The sequence below is a fragment of the Elephas maximus genome, chromosome 2, assembly GCF_024166365.1.
Source record: "Elephas maximus indicus isolate mEleMax1 chromosome 2, mEleMax1 primary haplotype, whole genome shotgun sequence".
Lineage (NCBI taxonomy): Eukaryota > Metazoa > Chordata > Mammalia > Proboscidea > Elephantidae > Elephas > Elephas maximus.
In genome coordinates this window covers 40002921-40016524 of record NC_064820.1, presented here as the reverse complement: position 1 = coordinate 40016524, position 13604 = coordinate 40002921, and the positions used below count along the sequence as shown (strand labels likewise).

At 37.1% G+C, this 13604-nt stretch overlaps 1 protein-coding gene across 2 annotated transcripts in view; it reads right to left on the bottom strand.

Moving 5' to 3' along the window:
• Nucleotides 1-3264: 3264 nt before the first annotated feature.
• Nucleotides 3265-13604, bottom strand: part of DNAJC21 (DnaJ heat shock protein family (Hsp40) member C21) — a 28930-nt gene continuing 18590 nt past the window's right edge. Inside the window, exons 8-12 of one of the 2 annotated variants that reach the window (XM_049862104.1) lie at nucleotides 13233-13391; nucleotides 12621-12663; nucleotides 8105-8277; nucleotides 4329-4404; nucleotides 3266-3769 (exon numbers count right to left, since the gene is read on the bottom strand). In XM_049862104.1, the coding sequence (XP_049718061.1) occupies nucleotides 3602-3769; nucleotides 4329-4404; nucleotides 8105-8277; nucleotides 12621-12663; nucleotides 13233-13391 (619 nt within the window). In that variant the 3' untranslated portion in view covers nucleotides 3266-3601. Of the gene's footprint in view, nucleotides 3770-4328; nucleotides 4405-8104; nucleotides 8278-12620; nucleotides 12664-13232; nucleotides 13392-13604 lie in introns of both variants that reach the window. The other variant, XM_049862108.1, reaches the window with a different exon arrangement.

The window sequence follows — 13604 nt, the reverse complement described above, 5'->3', positions numbered from 1 at the left end:
AGAAACCAGACCTCCTAACTTCCAATCACAACTGATAAAGATCCCTTGAAAATTATGGTTCATTTTTGTTCATCAAGATAAAAAAGTGACAAGTAACCCAATCAACCCTCACATGAAACAGAAATAAACTAAATACTTGCGTGGTCAGTACAAAGGAAAATAAAGGTCTGAAGCATGGGAAAAGACCTGGCAGCTCAATGGTTAAGCACTTGTCTGCTAACTGAAAGGTTGGCTGCAAACCCACCCAGAGGCTCCACAGGAGAAAAGATCTGGTGATCTGCTCCCATAAAAACTACGCCCTATGTGGGGACCATGATCTTGGGGAATATCTAGCTCACTTGGTATAACATAGTTTATAAAGAATATGTTCTACATTCTACTTTGGTGAGGAGCGTCTGGGATCTTAAAAGCCTGTGAGCAGCCATCTAAGATACTCCCCTGGTCTTACCCCTTGGGGAGCAAGAGGGAATGAAGAAAACTAAAGAAAAAAGGGAAAGATTAGTCCAAAGGACTAATGAACTACATCTACCACAGCCTCCACCAGACCGAGTCCAGTACAACTAGATGGTACCCAGCTACCATCACTGGCTGCTCTGACAGGGATCACAACAGAGGGTCCCGGACAGAGCTGGAGAAAAATGTAGAACAAAATTCTGACTCAGAGAGAAAGACCAGACTTGCTGATCTGACAAACACTGGAGAAACCCTGAGAGTATGGCTCCCGGACACCCTTTCAGCTCAGTAATGAGGCCACTCCTGGGGTTCACCCTTCAGCCAAAGATTGAACAGGTCCTTGGAAAAAAACAAGACTAAAGGGGCATACCAACCCTGGGGCAGGGACCAGAAGGCAGAAGGGAACAGAAAAGCTAGTAATAGGGAACCCAGGGTTGAAAAGGGAGACTGTTGACATGTTGTGGGGTTGTTAATTGATGTCATAGAACAATGTGTGTACTGTTTGACGAGAAACTAGTTTGTTGTGTAAAACTTCCTCTAAAGTACAAAAAAAAAAAAAAAAAAGATTACAGCCTAGGAAACCCTATGGGACAGTTCTGCTCTGTCCTGTAGGGTCACTGTGAGTTGAAATCAATTTGACAGCACACAACAACAACAAGGGCAATGGTTATACAACCAGACTAATTGTAGCTGCTACCATTAAAGCTGTATACCAGGAAAAAGGGGGGGGGGGAGGGGCAAATGACAAATACAATTTTACAACTACAACAGCGGCAAAAAACTTAAAAAGCGGCATCTGTTGATACTACTCAGGTACAACTGAACACTTCATGAGGTTAGTTTTCTTGGTTTGAAGTTTTAGAGTCATGGCTTAGTAGGTCTATCCAGTCAATTAGCCTAACACTGTTTTTAGAGTTTCTGTTCTTCCTCCTAGTTCAGTGAGTAGTGCCTGAGGTCTTAACAGCTTTGGAGCAGCCACCCACAAGACAACAATTAGTCTTATTCACCTGGAACTGCAAAGAAAGATGGAGACCAAGAAATCGGAGAAGGAAACATACTGCAGGTTTAATTGCCTCCATAAACTACGACCGCCATTACCATGAAACCAGAAGGAATGGACAGTGCCCCACTACAATTACTGAACATTTTGATCAAGGACCCAAACTGATGGATCTTGATCAAAAGGAGGAAAAGCATGAACTAGAACTTCAAACGCATTTGAAAGCCAGACTTACTGGATTCATTCAGACTGGGAGAACTCCTGAAACTAATGCCTAGAAGTCATCTTTAAACCTTGAACCCAAAATATCCTATGAAGCCGTCATTAAACAATACAACAGTTTAGCCCAATTAATAAAAAATGTTTGCCTTGAGTATAGCGTTCTTATAAAGAATCTGACAACAGTTAATTAAAAGCACAGATTAAGGGACAGGGAGCTTAAATTAATGATGATGAAACAATATGGGTAGAGATAGTGAGAATTGTGACACAATGTGAAGCACATAACCAATGTTATTGAACTATTCAACTAGAAACTGTGAATGGATATGTTTGGTTGTATATATTGCCACCAATAATAAATAATAAAATAAAGCAGACCTTTGCAGGACCCTTTTCTTCCTGTGAGATCTATAGTACAATAACATGTAACCAGTATGTCCTCCTGTTCATTATATTCTTATTCATAATTAAGGCCCATTTATCTGTTCAAATCAGAGGAAGATGGAGGAGTGTTCAGGTGAGGCCTGGGAGGAAGGGAAGATCAGAAGACACAAAACCATTAAACTGACTAGTATTCCCCCTTGACAGTGTCAAGAAATGGGGACAAAAAGAAAAATTAGGATGAATTAGTGGTAGAGGTTAGAGAAATAAAAAGAAGGTAAAGGAAGATATACATATCTCCAAATGGAAAAGAAAAAAAAATTTTAAGATTGAAACAGCAATTTTTGGTCAATAACACAAGCTGTTCTGCAACATCAATGCCACCAAGTAAGATACCCAAGGCATGCGGAAAGGAAAACGCCATTACGAGCTCCTGTTTTAGAGCGCAAACATAATTACAAACCCACGGAGAGAAAAAACTTCACTGAACAGAAAATATGTATTGCAAGCTAGTGAGCTCAGAGTGACTTTCAAGACCCATTAAAAGACTTACCTATTTAATTCTTCCTAAAAGTGGACTCATCACTGATCAGTGTACTTGACTACACTGTTATCCATATTTCTATTAATTTAATATTCATCCTTGCTACAACATATATGTCAGTCCTATTCAGAAATATTCCATTAAAAATGTGTTTCCCCGCTGAATGACGGGAAAAACAAAATAAAAAACTTCTGAAAATAGTAAAGGAAAAAAAAAGCCTCAAGGCAGAAGACACCACTTGCTGAAGAGTCAGTATAAATTCTGAACCGTCTGCTGCCTTGTTGCATCACACTTTATAGCTGTCACCGTGCCCAGGGAGGAAGCGTCACACAAACCAATTCGCGTCCACCTACCTCCACAATCCAAACCACGGAAAGGAAAGCCAAAAAGATGGATCTTATTTACAATTACCGGTAAAATATCAAATGAAATCCTAATTTTACCTTGAAGAGATATTATTCTTGAGACACAACTACATATGTCCAAGCAGCTTCTATCAATCATTGTCCTTGAGGAAATATATATATAATTACTATTATATATTTATTATTATTTAATGCTTTTGTCATGCATATATATGTATACACATATATATGCATGACAAAATATAAAGGCATTAAATAATAATAATAAAATAATAGTATGAAATTCGTAACATAAACCAGAAAGGGGCATTTATGTGTGTTAAAATAATTTAATTCTCTCTGTACATTTCTGTCCATATGAGCCAACAGAAATCAAGAGTGCATAATTTATAATATTTACCTGTTTTGGGACATTCAAGTCAATTCAAATGGCAAGAGCAGAATTCAGTCAATCACTAGTGAAATGTTTAAAAAATATATATTAAACCAAAAAAAGTTTTTACAAGATAAAAAATAATCTTCCACAATGCAACAAATTGCAGATCACTGAAATTTTAACTCTTTAGATGGTTTCAGTTCAGTTTTTTTGGTTTTGAAATCTAGAGACAGTCAAAAAAAAAAGCGTTGGCAGAATTTCTATCTGTTTCTACGTTTTTCTTTCTTGCTTCGACTACCTGCTACGCTGTTTAAGGAAGATGATGATGAAAGTGCTCTTGCATGACCCGTGGCCTTTAAGTGCTCAAAAAGTTTATTCCGGGAAGGAAATTCATCATGGCAGGTTGTACAGCTGATAAGAACATCACCCTGAGAAGGGAAAGAATCATAAATGAAAGTATTATTACCAGAGTGCAGTGTTTTATATATAATGTTGAGATGAAACATCAAACGATTACAAAAGAAAGACGTTTTAATAAAATGGACAGTTACCAAGACACTTGACAAAGGTAGGTATTCTGGGAAGTTAAATCTCACTAACCAATACCATCAACTACACCAGTTCTGAGACAATCAATGGCATGGACCACACAGACTAGAGGAATAGTTTGTGCTTCATAATTAATCTTCAGAATTTGACGCACATGTAGTTATAGTCACTAAGGCTTTAGATTTCAAAGTTGTGGAAAACCAAAGAGTAACTGTTGTAGTACACAGTCTGATCAATGTGCTTTTTACCGTAAGGAAGGAAAAATGATAGCAGCACATATATAAATGCTAAGGTTGCCAACTAAAAGCTCAAGGGTACACACCTTTGCAGCAGCCTTTAGGCAGAAAGGTTCACCAGACACATGTTAACATCTTTAGAACATTGTAGTGCTTAAACAACAAGGTCCAGTAAAAGAATTCGGATATGATTTACACCTACCATTGTTTGTGGCTCAACAGGTATTTTGACAGATTTTTTCGTATCTTTGGCTTTCTTTCCTTTGGGTTTAGGAACACTGAAAAGTAAAATTAAGTAACTCAGCATACTCTAATTACAGTGCATCCCTTTTAATCACCATCTCACCCCCAAGAAGACTCAAACAAGTGAAATGCACCTTAAAAGTAAATTCATTAATTTTAACGACTGATTTAATTAATCTCACATACCAAGTGAACAGCTTTAAAGAACGTCAGAGATCAAATCTGGCACAAGAAATAAGTAACTTGTAAGAGTTGAGACACAAACTAAAACAAGACCCTTAAAAGATCCCTTTAAAAAAAAAAAAACACTAACTTTCAGATAGTGTTTTATAAAAAGCAAAGCACTTAACCATTTATTGAAGCGAACCATCTTCACACCCAAACAATTTTAACAGTCACAAATAGTCCATACCATTAAGTGCAGTTCCCTAAAAACATAACTTCTTGAACCTGATTCGGTCTGTGACAAACATTTCACATCAGAGAGGGGCACAGCCTTGCCAGTGCAGAGGTGAAACACACAGCAGCAGCCTTCTTCCCCTATGAGGGTCCCCAGTTACTGATCCCAAGACAAAATAGGAACCTCAGGAGGGTAAGGGAACTACAAACCGAATCAAATGGACGCCTTCTAGTGCTGCTGAAATGTCTGTGAGCACATTTCTCTTGCATTCTCTTCTCAACATGCTTCATCTGCATACATAGATATATATGTCTGTATTTTTTTTATATAAGTTACAGACATACTTAACGTATTTGTCAATTATGGATGAGATTTTATTTCATATACGAAAAGATACCTTTACTTTCGCCATCAAGAAAACAATAAGCAGAATCAAAGACCTAAATGTTAAACCTAAAACTATAAAGCCCATGGGAGAAAAACTATGAGGCTTAATTAAAAAAAAAAAAAAAAAAAAGGCTAACGAACGTAACGACAAATACACGAATAGCAGAAGAAAATTTTGGTAATTGGGACCGCATAAAAATCTAAACACTTATGCTCATCAAAAGACTTTATTAAAGAGCAAAAACACAACCTACACACGGACTGAGAAAAAGTCTTCAGAAACAACATATCCGATAAGGGTCTCATCTCTAAAACACATAGAAAGTTTCAACAACTCAACAGCCAAAAGACAACCCAATTTAAAACAGGATAAGTGACACGGAACAGACACTTCACCAGACAGGACATTCGAGCAGCCAATAAACACATAAATTAAGATGCTGACGATCATTAACCATTAGAGAGATGTAAATCACAACTACAATGACATACTGTATCATCCAAGCTAAAATAGCACTGACTTAAAAAAAGAAGAGATAACAAAAGTTGGTGAGGATGCAGGGAGGTTGAAACCCTTATCCACTGTTGGTGGGACTGTCAAAAGGTACAATTACTATGGAAAACGGTATGGTGCTTCCTCAAAAAACTAAAAATAGAACTATCTTATAGGCCAGGAATCTCACTTCTCGGTATATACCCTAGAGACCTAATAAAAGCGACACAAACAGAAATATGCACATCTATGTTCATATGGATTACATCTCCACATAAAGAAAACAAAAATCCTCACAACTGGACCAGTAAGCAGCATCATGATAAATGGAGGAAAGACTGAAGCTGTCAAGGATTTCATTTGACTTGAATCCACCATCAACACCCATGGAAGGAGCAGTCAAGAAATCACACAACATATTGCACTGGGCAAATCTGCTGCAAAAGACCTCTTTAAAGTGTTGAAAAGCAAATATGTCACTTGGAGGATTAGGTGCGCCTGACCCATGTAATGGTATTTTCAATCACCTCATATGCACACAAAAGCTGGAGAGTGAATAAGGAAAACCGAAGAGGAACTAACACCTTTGAATTGTGGTGCTGGCGAAGAATTCTGAATAAACCATGGACTGCCAGAAGAACAAACAAGTCTGTCCTGGAAGAAGTATAAGATGGCATGACTTCGTCTCACATATTCTGGACATGTTATCAGGAGGGATTGGTCCCTGGAGAAAGGCATCATGCTTGGTAAGGTAGAGGGTCAGCGAAAAAGAGGAAGACCCTCAATGAGATGGACTGACACGGTGGCTTTAACAACGGGCTCAAGTACAACAAAAGATTGTGAGGATGGTGCAGGACTGGGCAGTGTTTCCTTCTGTTGTACACAGGGTCGCTATGAGTAGGAACCAACTCAACAGCGCCTAACAATAACAACAATGCTCACTGAAGCATTATTCACAAGAGCGGGAAAAAAAAAAGGAAGCAGCCTAAGTGCCCTTCAATGAATGAACAGATAAGCAAAATGTGGTACACACATACAATGGAATACTACGCAACCATGAAGAGCAACGAGTCCATGAAGCATAACATAGATGGACCTGAAAGAAATAATGCTAAGTGAAATACATCAATCACAAAAGGACAAATACTGTATGATTCCATTTTTATAAGACAAGAACAAACATATATACAGACACCAATGTTCATCGGTGATTACCAGGAAGGGATGGAGGGAGGGGAAGATCATTCTCTAGATCATAAATGGAGCCCTGGTGGCGCAGTGGTAAAAAGCTTGGCTGCTAACCAAAAGGTTCGCAATTCGAATCCACCAGCCACTCCTTCAAAACCTTATGGGGCAGTTCTACTCTGTCCCTATGAGTCGGAATCAACTCGATGGCAACAGATTTGTTGTTTCTTTCTTTTTTTTTTTTTTCAAGATTGTAAATACTTGTTCTTTTTGGTGATGGGAAAGATAGCACAGAACGCGGGTAAAAAAGCATAGCTTGACCAAAGCAAACGATGCCACTACAAAGCATACAAGAGAAAAGGATGTTTGTACCAAAGAATATAACATACGTAATTTGGCAACACCACCACCAATAATTAAAAAACAAGTATATGGTCATATGTAAGTGTATAGGCATATATGTATACAAGCAGGTACAGGTGTATACATATGTATGCACAGATGGAAGTATCTATATGTTCATGTAGGTACAGATGTGTGCACACATACATATTCATAGAGGACACAGTTACAGATACTTCTCAGGCATAATCAAATACCTTGCAAGAATGATTTTCTGGGTTTGAAAGTTTAAGACCTTAGTCTTATGAGACAACTCACTCAACTGGCATCATGAAGTTCATGTTCTGCATTCAAGTGAGGTGAGTAGCATCTGGAGTCTTAAAAGCTTGCAAGCAGCCATCTAAAATACAACTGTCTCTATTCATCAGAAGCAAAAGAAAAAGAAGGAAACCAAAATCTCAGGGAAAAAAACTAGTCTCCAAGACTGGCAACCTATATGAGCCACGGCCTGATCTACCCCGAGACCAGAAAAACTAGGTGGTGCCCAGGTACCACTACCAACCATTCTGATCAGGGCCACAATAGACAGACCCTGGTAGAACAGGAGAAAAAACATGGAACAGTACTCAAATTCTTCAGTCCAGACTTATAGGACAAGTTGAGACTAGAAGATTCCCTAAGACTATCACCCTGAGATACTCTTTAAGCCTTGAACTGAACTAGGGAAACCAGAATACTGGAAATGGAACAACCGGAATGCAATCACAGAGAACGCTGACACACTGTGAACAATGTTACTAATGTCGCTGAACGACTTCTGTAGAAATTGTCAAATGGGAACCTAATTTGCTGTGTAAACACAAACATACACTGAAAACACAATTTTTTTTTTTTTTTTAAAAGGAAACAATAAGCAACTCTGACTCACCTTTTAGTTTCACTTTTTGGATCATCACACTGTTCAGCGGCCTCTGTGACACTGACGTTTTCTTGGGGACTGTCCCCCAATTCTTTGGCACTGTCTTGATTTAAGTTTGTATCTTCTGAATTAACCATTACTCCTCCTCCAGTTCCATTTTCATTGAAATTGTCATCATAGCTCTAGGTAACAAAACATGAATACCAGTTTTAAAATAAATAATACTGCCTTCTTATGTTACGATGCCAAATAATTTTAATAGATAATAATGTACCACGCACTTTGGTAGAGGTGTATCTTAAGGAAATAGAAAGGGGAAGCAGGTACTCATTTAGAATATGGATGCTCATTATAGACATATTATTAAATTACAAAAAAATGCAAATAATCCAAATGTTCAATAAGTGAATGTTTGAATACATGAAGGAAAAGTATGAAGCTCTTAAAAGTCATGCTTCGTAAGATACTCATTCAATGATGTGGAAAAATGCTTACGACACATTAACAAAAAAGAGAAAATTATAGAGACAGCCTGATCACATTTTAATTCAATATTAAGTAATGTCTATAGGCAGAATTCAGGATATTTATACTTTTCTGTATTTTCCAAATGATCTGAATAAGCAACTGTAACTTTTATAGTCAGGAGGAAAAAGAAAAAAAACAAGCAAACAGGCATTATACAAAAAAAGGGGTGGCTTAGCAAGCATATCTGCGTCACGTGCAACTGGTTTTCGTTTTTGCTTTGGTAACATTTTGTCACATTTGCTCTCCCTCTCCCTCTCTGCACACAGTTCTTTCCCTGAACTATCCGAAAGAAGTGGCGGGCAGCAATCAGGACACTTCACCGTGTTATCTCCTAAGAACAAAAAAATTCTCCCACATATCCACAGCACCCTTATACTACTCAAGAATTTAACGCTGATATATATTGTCTATTTCACCATTCATATTCAAATTTCCCAATTGTTTTAGTAATGCTGTGGTTTTGTAAAACCTGATCCGGAAAATCAAAGCACATATTTAATCTCCTTTAATCTAAAAACAGCTCCTCTACTCTTTTTTTTTCTTTCATGATGTTGACAATTTGGTAATTGTTTTGTAGAATGTCCCATAATCTGGCTTTGCCTGCTAGTGCCCTCATGATCAGATTCAGGTTACATTCAGGTTACAAGAATACTATAAAGATAATGCTATGTCCTCAGAAGGCAAAATACCAGTTTGTTCCTATTTTTTTTTTTTTTTAGTGATAGTAAGTTTGATCATTTGGTTAAGGTATCGGTCAGATTTTTCTATTGTAAAGTACCTTCCTCCTTTTTTAACTAATAAGAAATCTGTGGGGTGTTACTTTGAGAGTGAATATCTTGTTCCACAATAATCACTCACTTAAAGGATTTGGCGTCTATTGACGGTTCTTGTCTGAATTATTTATTAATTATATTTGTGGTTACAAAATAGTGATGTTCTACCTTTTTTATTACTGCCATGTGCACTAACTCTATTCTTCTGTTTCCTTTTTGCTCACTCCAACCCTCTCTTTAAGTTCAGTACGTTGTTGCTGGGTGTCATCAAGCTGGTTCCGACTCATAGCGACCCTGTGTAGAACAGAAAACACTACCCGGTCCTGCGCCATGCTCATAATCGTTATTATGCTTGAGTCCATTGCTGCAGCTGCTGTGTCAATCCATTACCTTGAGGGTCTTCCTCTTTTTCGCTGACCCTCTACTTTACCAGGTGTCGTAGACATCTAGTGCTGCTCTAACAGAAATACCACAAGTGGATGGCTTTAACAAAGAGAAATTCATTTTCTCACGGTCTAGTAGGCTAGAAGTCCAAATTCAGGGTGTCAGCTCCAGGGGAAGGCTTTCTCTCTGTTGGCTTTGGATGAAGGTCTTTCTCATCAATCTTCCCCTGAACTAGGAGTTTCTCTGCGCAGGAACCCCAGGTCTAAAGGACACACTCTGCTCCTAGTGCTGCTTTCTTGGCGGTTATGAGGTCCCCAACTCTCTGCTTGCTTCCCTTTCATCTCTTCAGAGATAAAAGGTGGTACAAGCCACCCCCTGGGGAAACTCCCTTTACCTTGGATCAGGGAGGTGACCTACATAAGGCTGGCGTTACAATCCCACCCTAATCCTCTCAACATAAAATTACAATCACAAAATGGAAGACCACCACACAACACTGGGAATCATGGCCTAATGAAGTTCACACATATTTTGTTGGGTGGGGGGCACAATTCAATCCATGACACCAAGCATGATATTCTATTCCAGGGACTGATCCCTCCTGATAACACGTTCAAAGTACATGAGACAAAGTCTTGTCATCCTTGCTTCTGAGGAGCATTCTGGTTGTACTTCAAGACAGATTTGTTTGATTTTTGTTTGTTTACTTAACAAAATCAATGTGTGATAATACATTACCATTACTCTTTTTGATGCCTCGAATATTCCCAAAAAACCTAGCAGGTCTTTCAGGTTGGCTACTGGGTGCTTTTGACACATTCCCATCAATTTTTGAGCATTTTAGTACAGGTTTACATTGTACTTTCCCCGTCTCAGCCCTGGAGTCAATTGTGTCTCCCAGGAGGCCTGATTCCATTTAGTGAAGAATAGTATTTAGAAACCAAGATTTGTACACTGCGTGTGCTCACTGCTACTGGGCATCACTGCTTCTAGGCCCTCACAGTGCACAGTGCTAATGCATTTATTTTCTTTAAATTATGAGCTCATAGAGATACCTTCAATTCCAGTCCAACACTACAGGGTTTTTCCTCTCTTTCCCTCAATGTATACTGTATTTTCCTTCTCCCACAAAGACAGTCTGGATCCCAAAACCATTATCATATTTATTAATTTGCTCTATCCTATAACACACACAAAATAACTTCAGAAATGCCATATCTATACCATAAATTTTTTTTTTCCATAAATAAACCTACTAAGAAAAGTTCAAAATTTTTTTCAGCAGTTATACTTGTCTTTAGAATGTATCCCATGGAGGATTTTCAGAGTACTCTGTTCAAAAGTTACCTGAACTAACTCATCTTTTCTGTCAGTTAGGATCATTTGTTTCAGTTTGAATTCAACTTTATTTATTTTTTCTAATCCTTATTATGCAATTTTTTTTTCTTTACCATACAGAAATCTCCTCTAATTTGAAGTTTCAATATTTTCAGTATTTGCTGCCTTCCTCTCTTTTATCTATCAGTACATGTCTCAATGCAAGAGCTTAGAAGATATCATGAAAAGTGCTACATCCAGCTGAGTCTTAGACTTTCCGATATAATCAGGAACTGTAACAACATGGGTTATAAAGTAGTACAGCTCTGCAGGGAAAAACAGAGTGATGGTCTGAGGCATTTTCATCAGTAAAAAAAAAAAACACTAAAATGTGTTTATCTGCAGAGTCTGCAGGGCCTATCTATTCTCCATAAATCAAGACAATACCAGCTGAGGTTAGGTACAAATCCCTCTCCATTTTATTTTGTTCTTATCCTAGTGGTTCTGGTACCAACAGAGGAAAGAGAAAGTGTTCTAATTTAATGATCACAGGGTCTTTGGATGGATGATGGTATGAGTCAATTTACAAAAGGAACATTCAACTTGCTATCTGCTTTTGTAACTGATGCAAAAAGTTGCAAGTTGCAATTTAACAGTGATTAACTGTTCCAAGTTACAATTTAACATGTGTCATGAATCATTTTTGGAATATGAAACTGATAAAAACTATCAAATACATTATTATAAATTTGGATAAATAAGCCACATCTGAAGTTCTATGTGCTATCAAAGTTTTCTTCTAAACATTTTTGGTTTTTAAAAAGAGCTATATTTAATATATGTTAATTAAAGTGGCACAAAATCAATTCCATTATCTTCAGAACCATCAAACTGCCTTAGTAAGATGGACAAACTCACTTTATTTTTATAGATTTAAAGACATCCATAAGATCGCGTTGCACATATGCCATCCGCCTGATATTTTATCTACATATAATTCTTAAGGAAAAGGTTGAAGGAGACTCCAGCTGTGAAATATTTAAACTACCCAAACTTCTGTGTCATAAAAAACAAATGTTTTTTCAAGAATTACAATCATTTCAAGTTTCTTACCAAATGTTCCTTTTTACAAAATTTCATTTATATTGTAGGCAGAATAAACTTAGATACGCAATGGTCAACTCCAGATTTTCCTATCTTCCTGATTTTTTTAAGTTTGTCTTGATTTAAAAGCCCTGGCTGTCATCAAATGCACCCAGATATTTTTTTGAATATGGTCACTCAGCCAATTCATACCAGGAGAATACTACATGCAATATTTTTAAACATACTTGTAACAGTAATTTAGCAAGCTAGCTACAAACAAACAAAAGAAATACTATTTTCAAGTCCTTTTAATCACTTTTACGATCAGCATAAATTAAGGAGTGAAAGTTATTCTTCTTGACACAGACTAGGCTGAATAAACAAGAGCACTGCTATTTTACATTTGATACTTAATGTTAAAAGTTTTTTTAACATACCTGTGCTGGTTTCTGTCTCTTTTTCTTCTGTTTTTTAGAAAGCCTAAAGGTAAATATAAATCAAAATGTCAAACACTTGACTTTACAGAGATTTACTAAGTGAAAAGAAAAATAATGTTTAACACTAGTGATACATGGAACCGTGAAATATTAAAAATATTTAATATCGTAAAGCATTAAAGGAAAAGAAAATATTCACATGGTCACATTAGGGAATTATAACAATAGTTCAAATGAAACTGATAGTAATTAACTGATCAGTAATTGCCTCGATATAAAACTGCTTTTAATAGAGTCATAATAGAGTTGTTGTTAGTTTCCGTCGAGTCGATTCCAACTCATGGCAACCCCGTGCCTGCCGAACAGAACTGCTCCACAGGGTTTTCAAGGTTATGGCCTTTCGGAAGCAGATCGATAGTCATATGTTTCTGTAAAAATTTTTACTTGACATCATACCTATATCCAGTTAAACACTGTAAAGTTCCTCTAACTAGTAAATATTAGCCAGAAAGTATCTGCATAGCATAATAACCTCCTTGGGATAAGGCAGCATTTAACTGTGGTGTCTCAATGCAATCATTACGTCTATTAACACTTAATGTTTACAAGTACTTTTGTTTTGGTGAATCTTCCACTTCTTCCTCAGAAATGGCATTCAGTGTATTTTCAACAGGTCCAGGTCCTGAAAAATTTTCTTCCTCCTCTTCCAACTGCTGTTTTAACAAGGCAACCATTTCTCGATGCTTCTTTGATTTCTCATGATTCCTCATGCTAAAAGAACAATCTGATGTGAGTTAACTGCAACAGGATTAATTCCTACGTGTCCACGGGTGTTGCTGGATGACTACAACCAAGTTGAAATCACTTTTTTTCATTAACTAAGCAAAATGGTAAGGATATAAAAAATAATTAAAAAAAAAAAAAAAAAAAGAACTCTACCAGGATTTCTTAGGCATCAAGTACGATGAAAACCTAAGACCACGT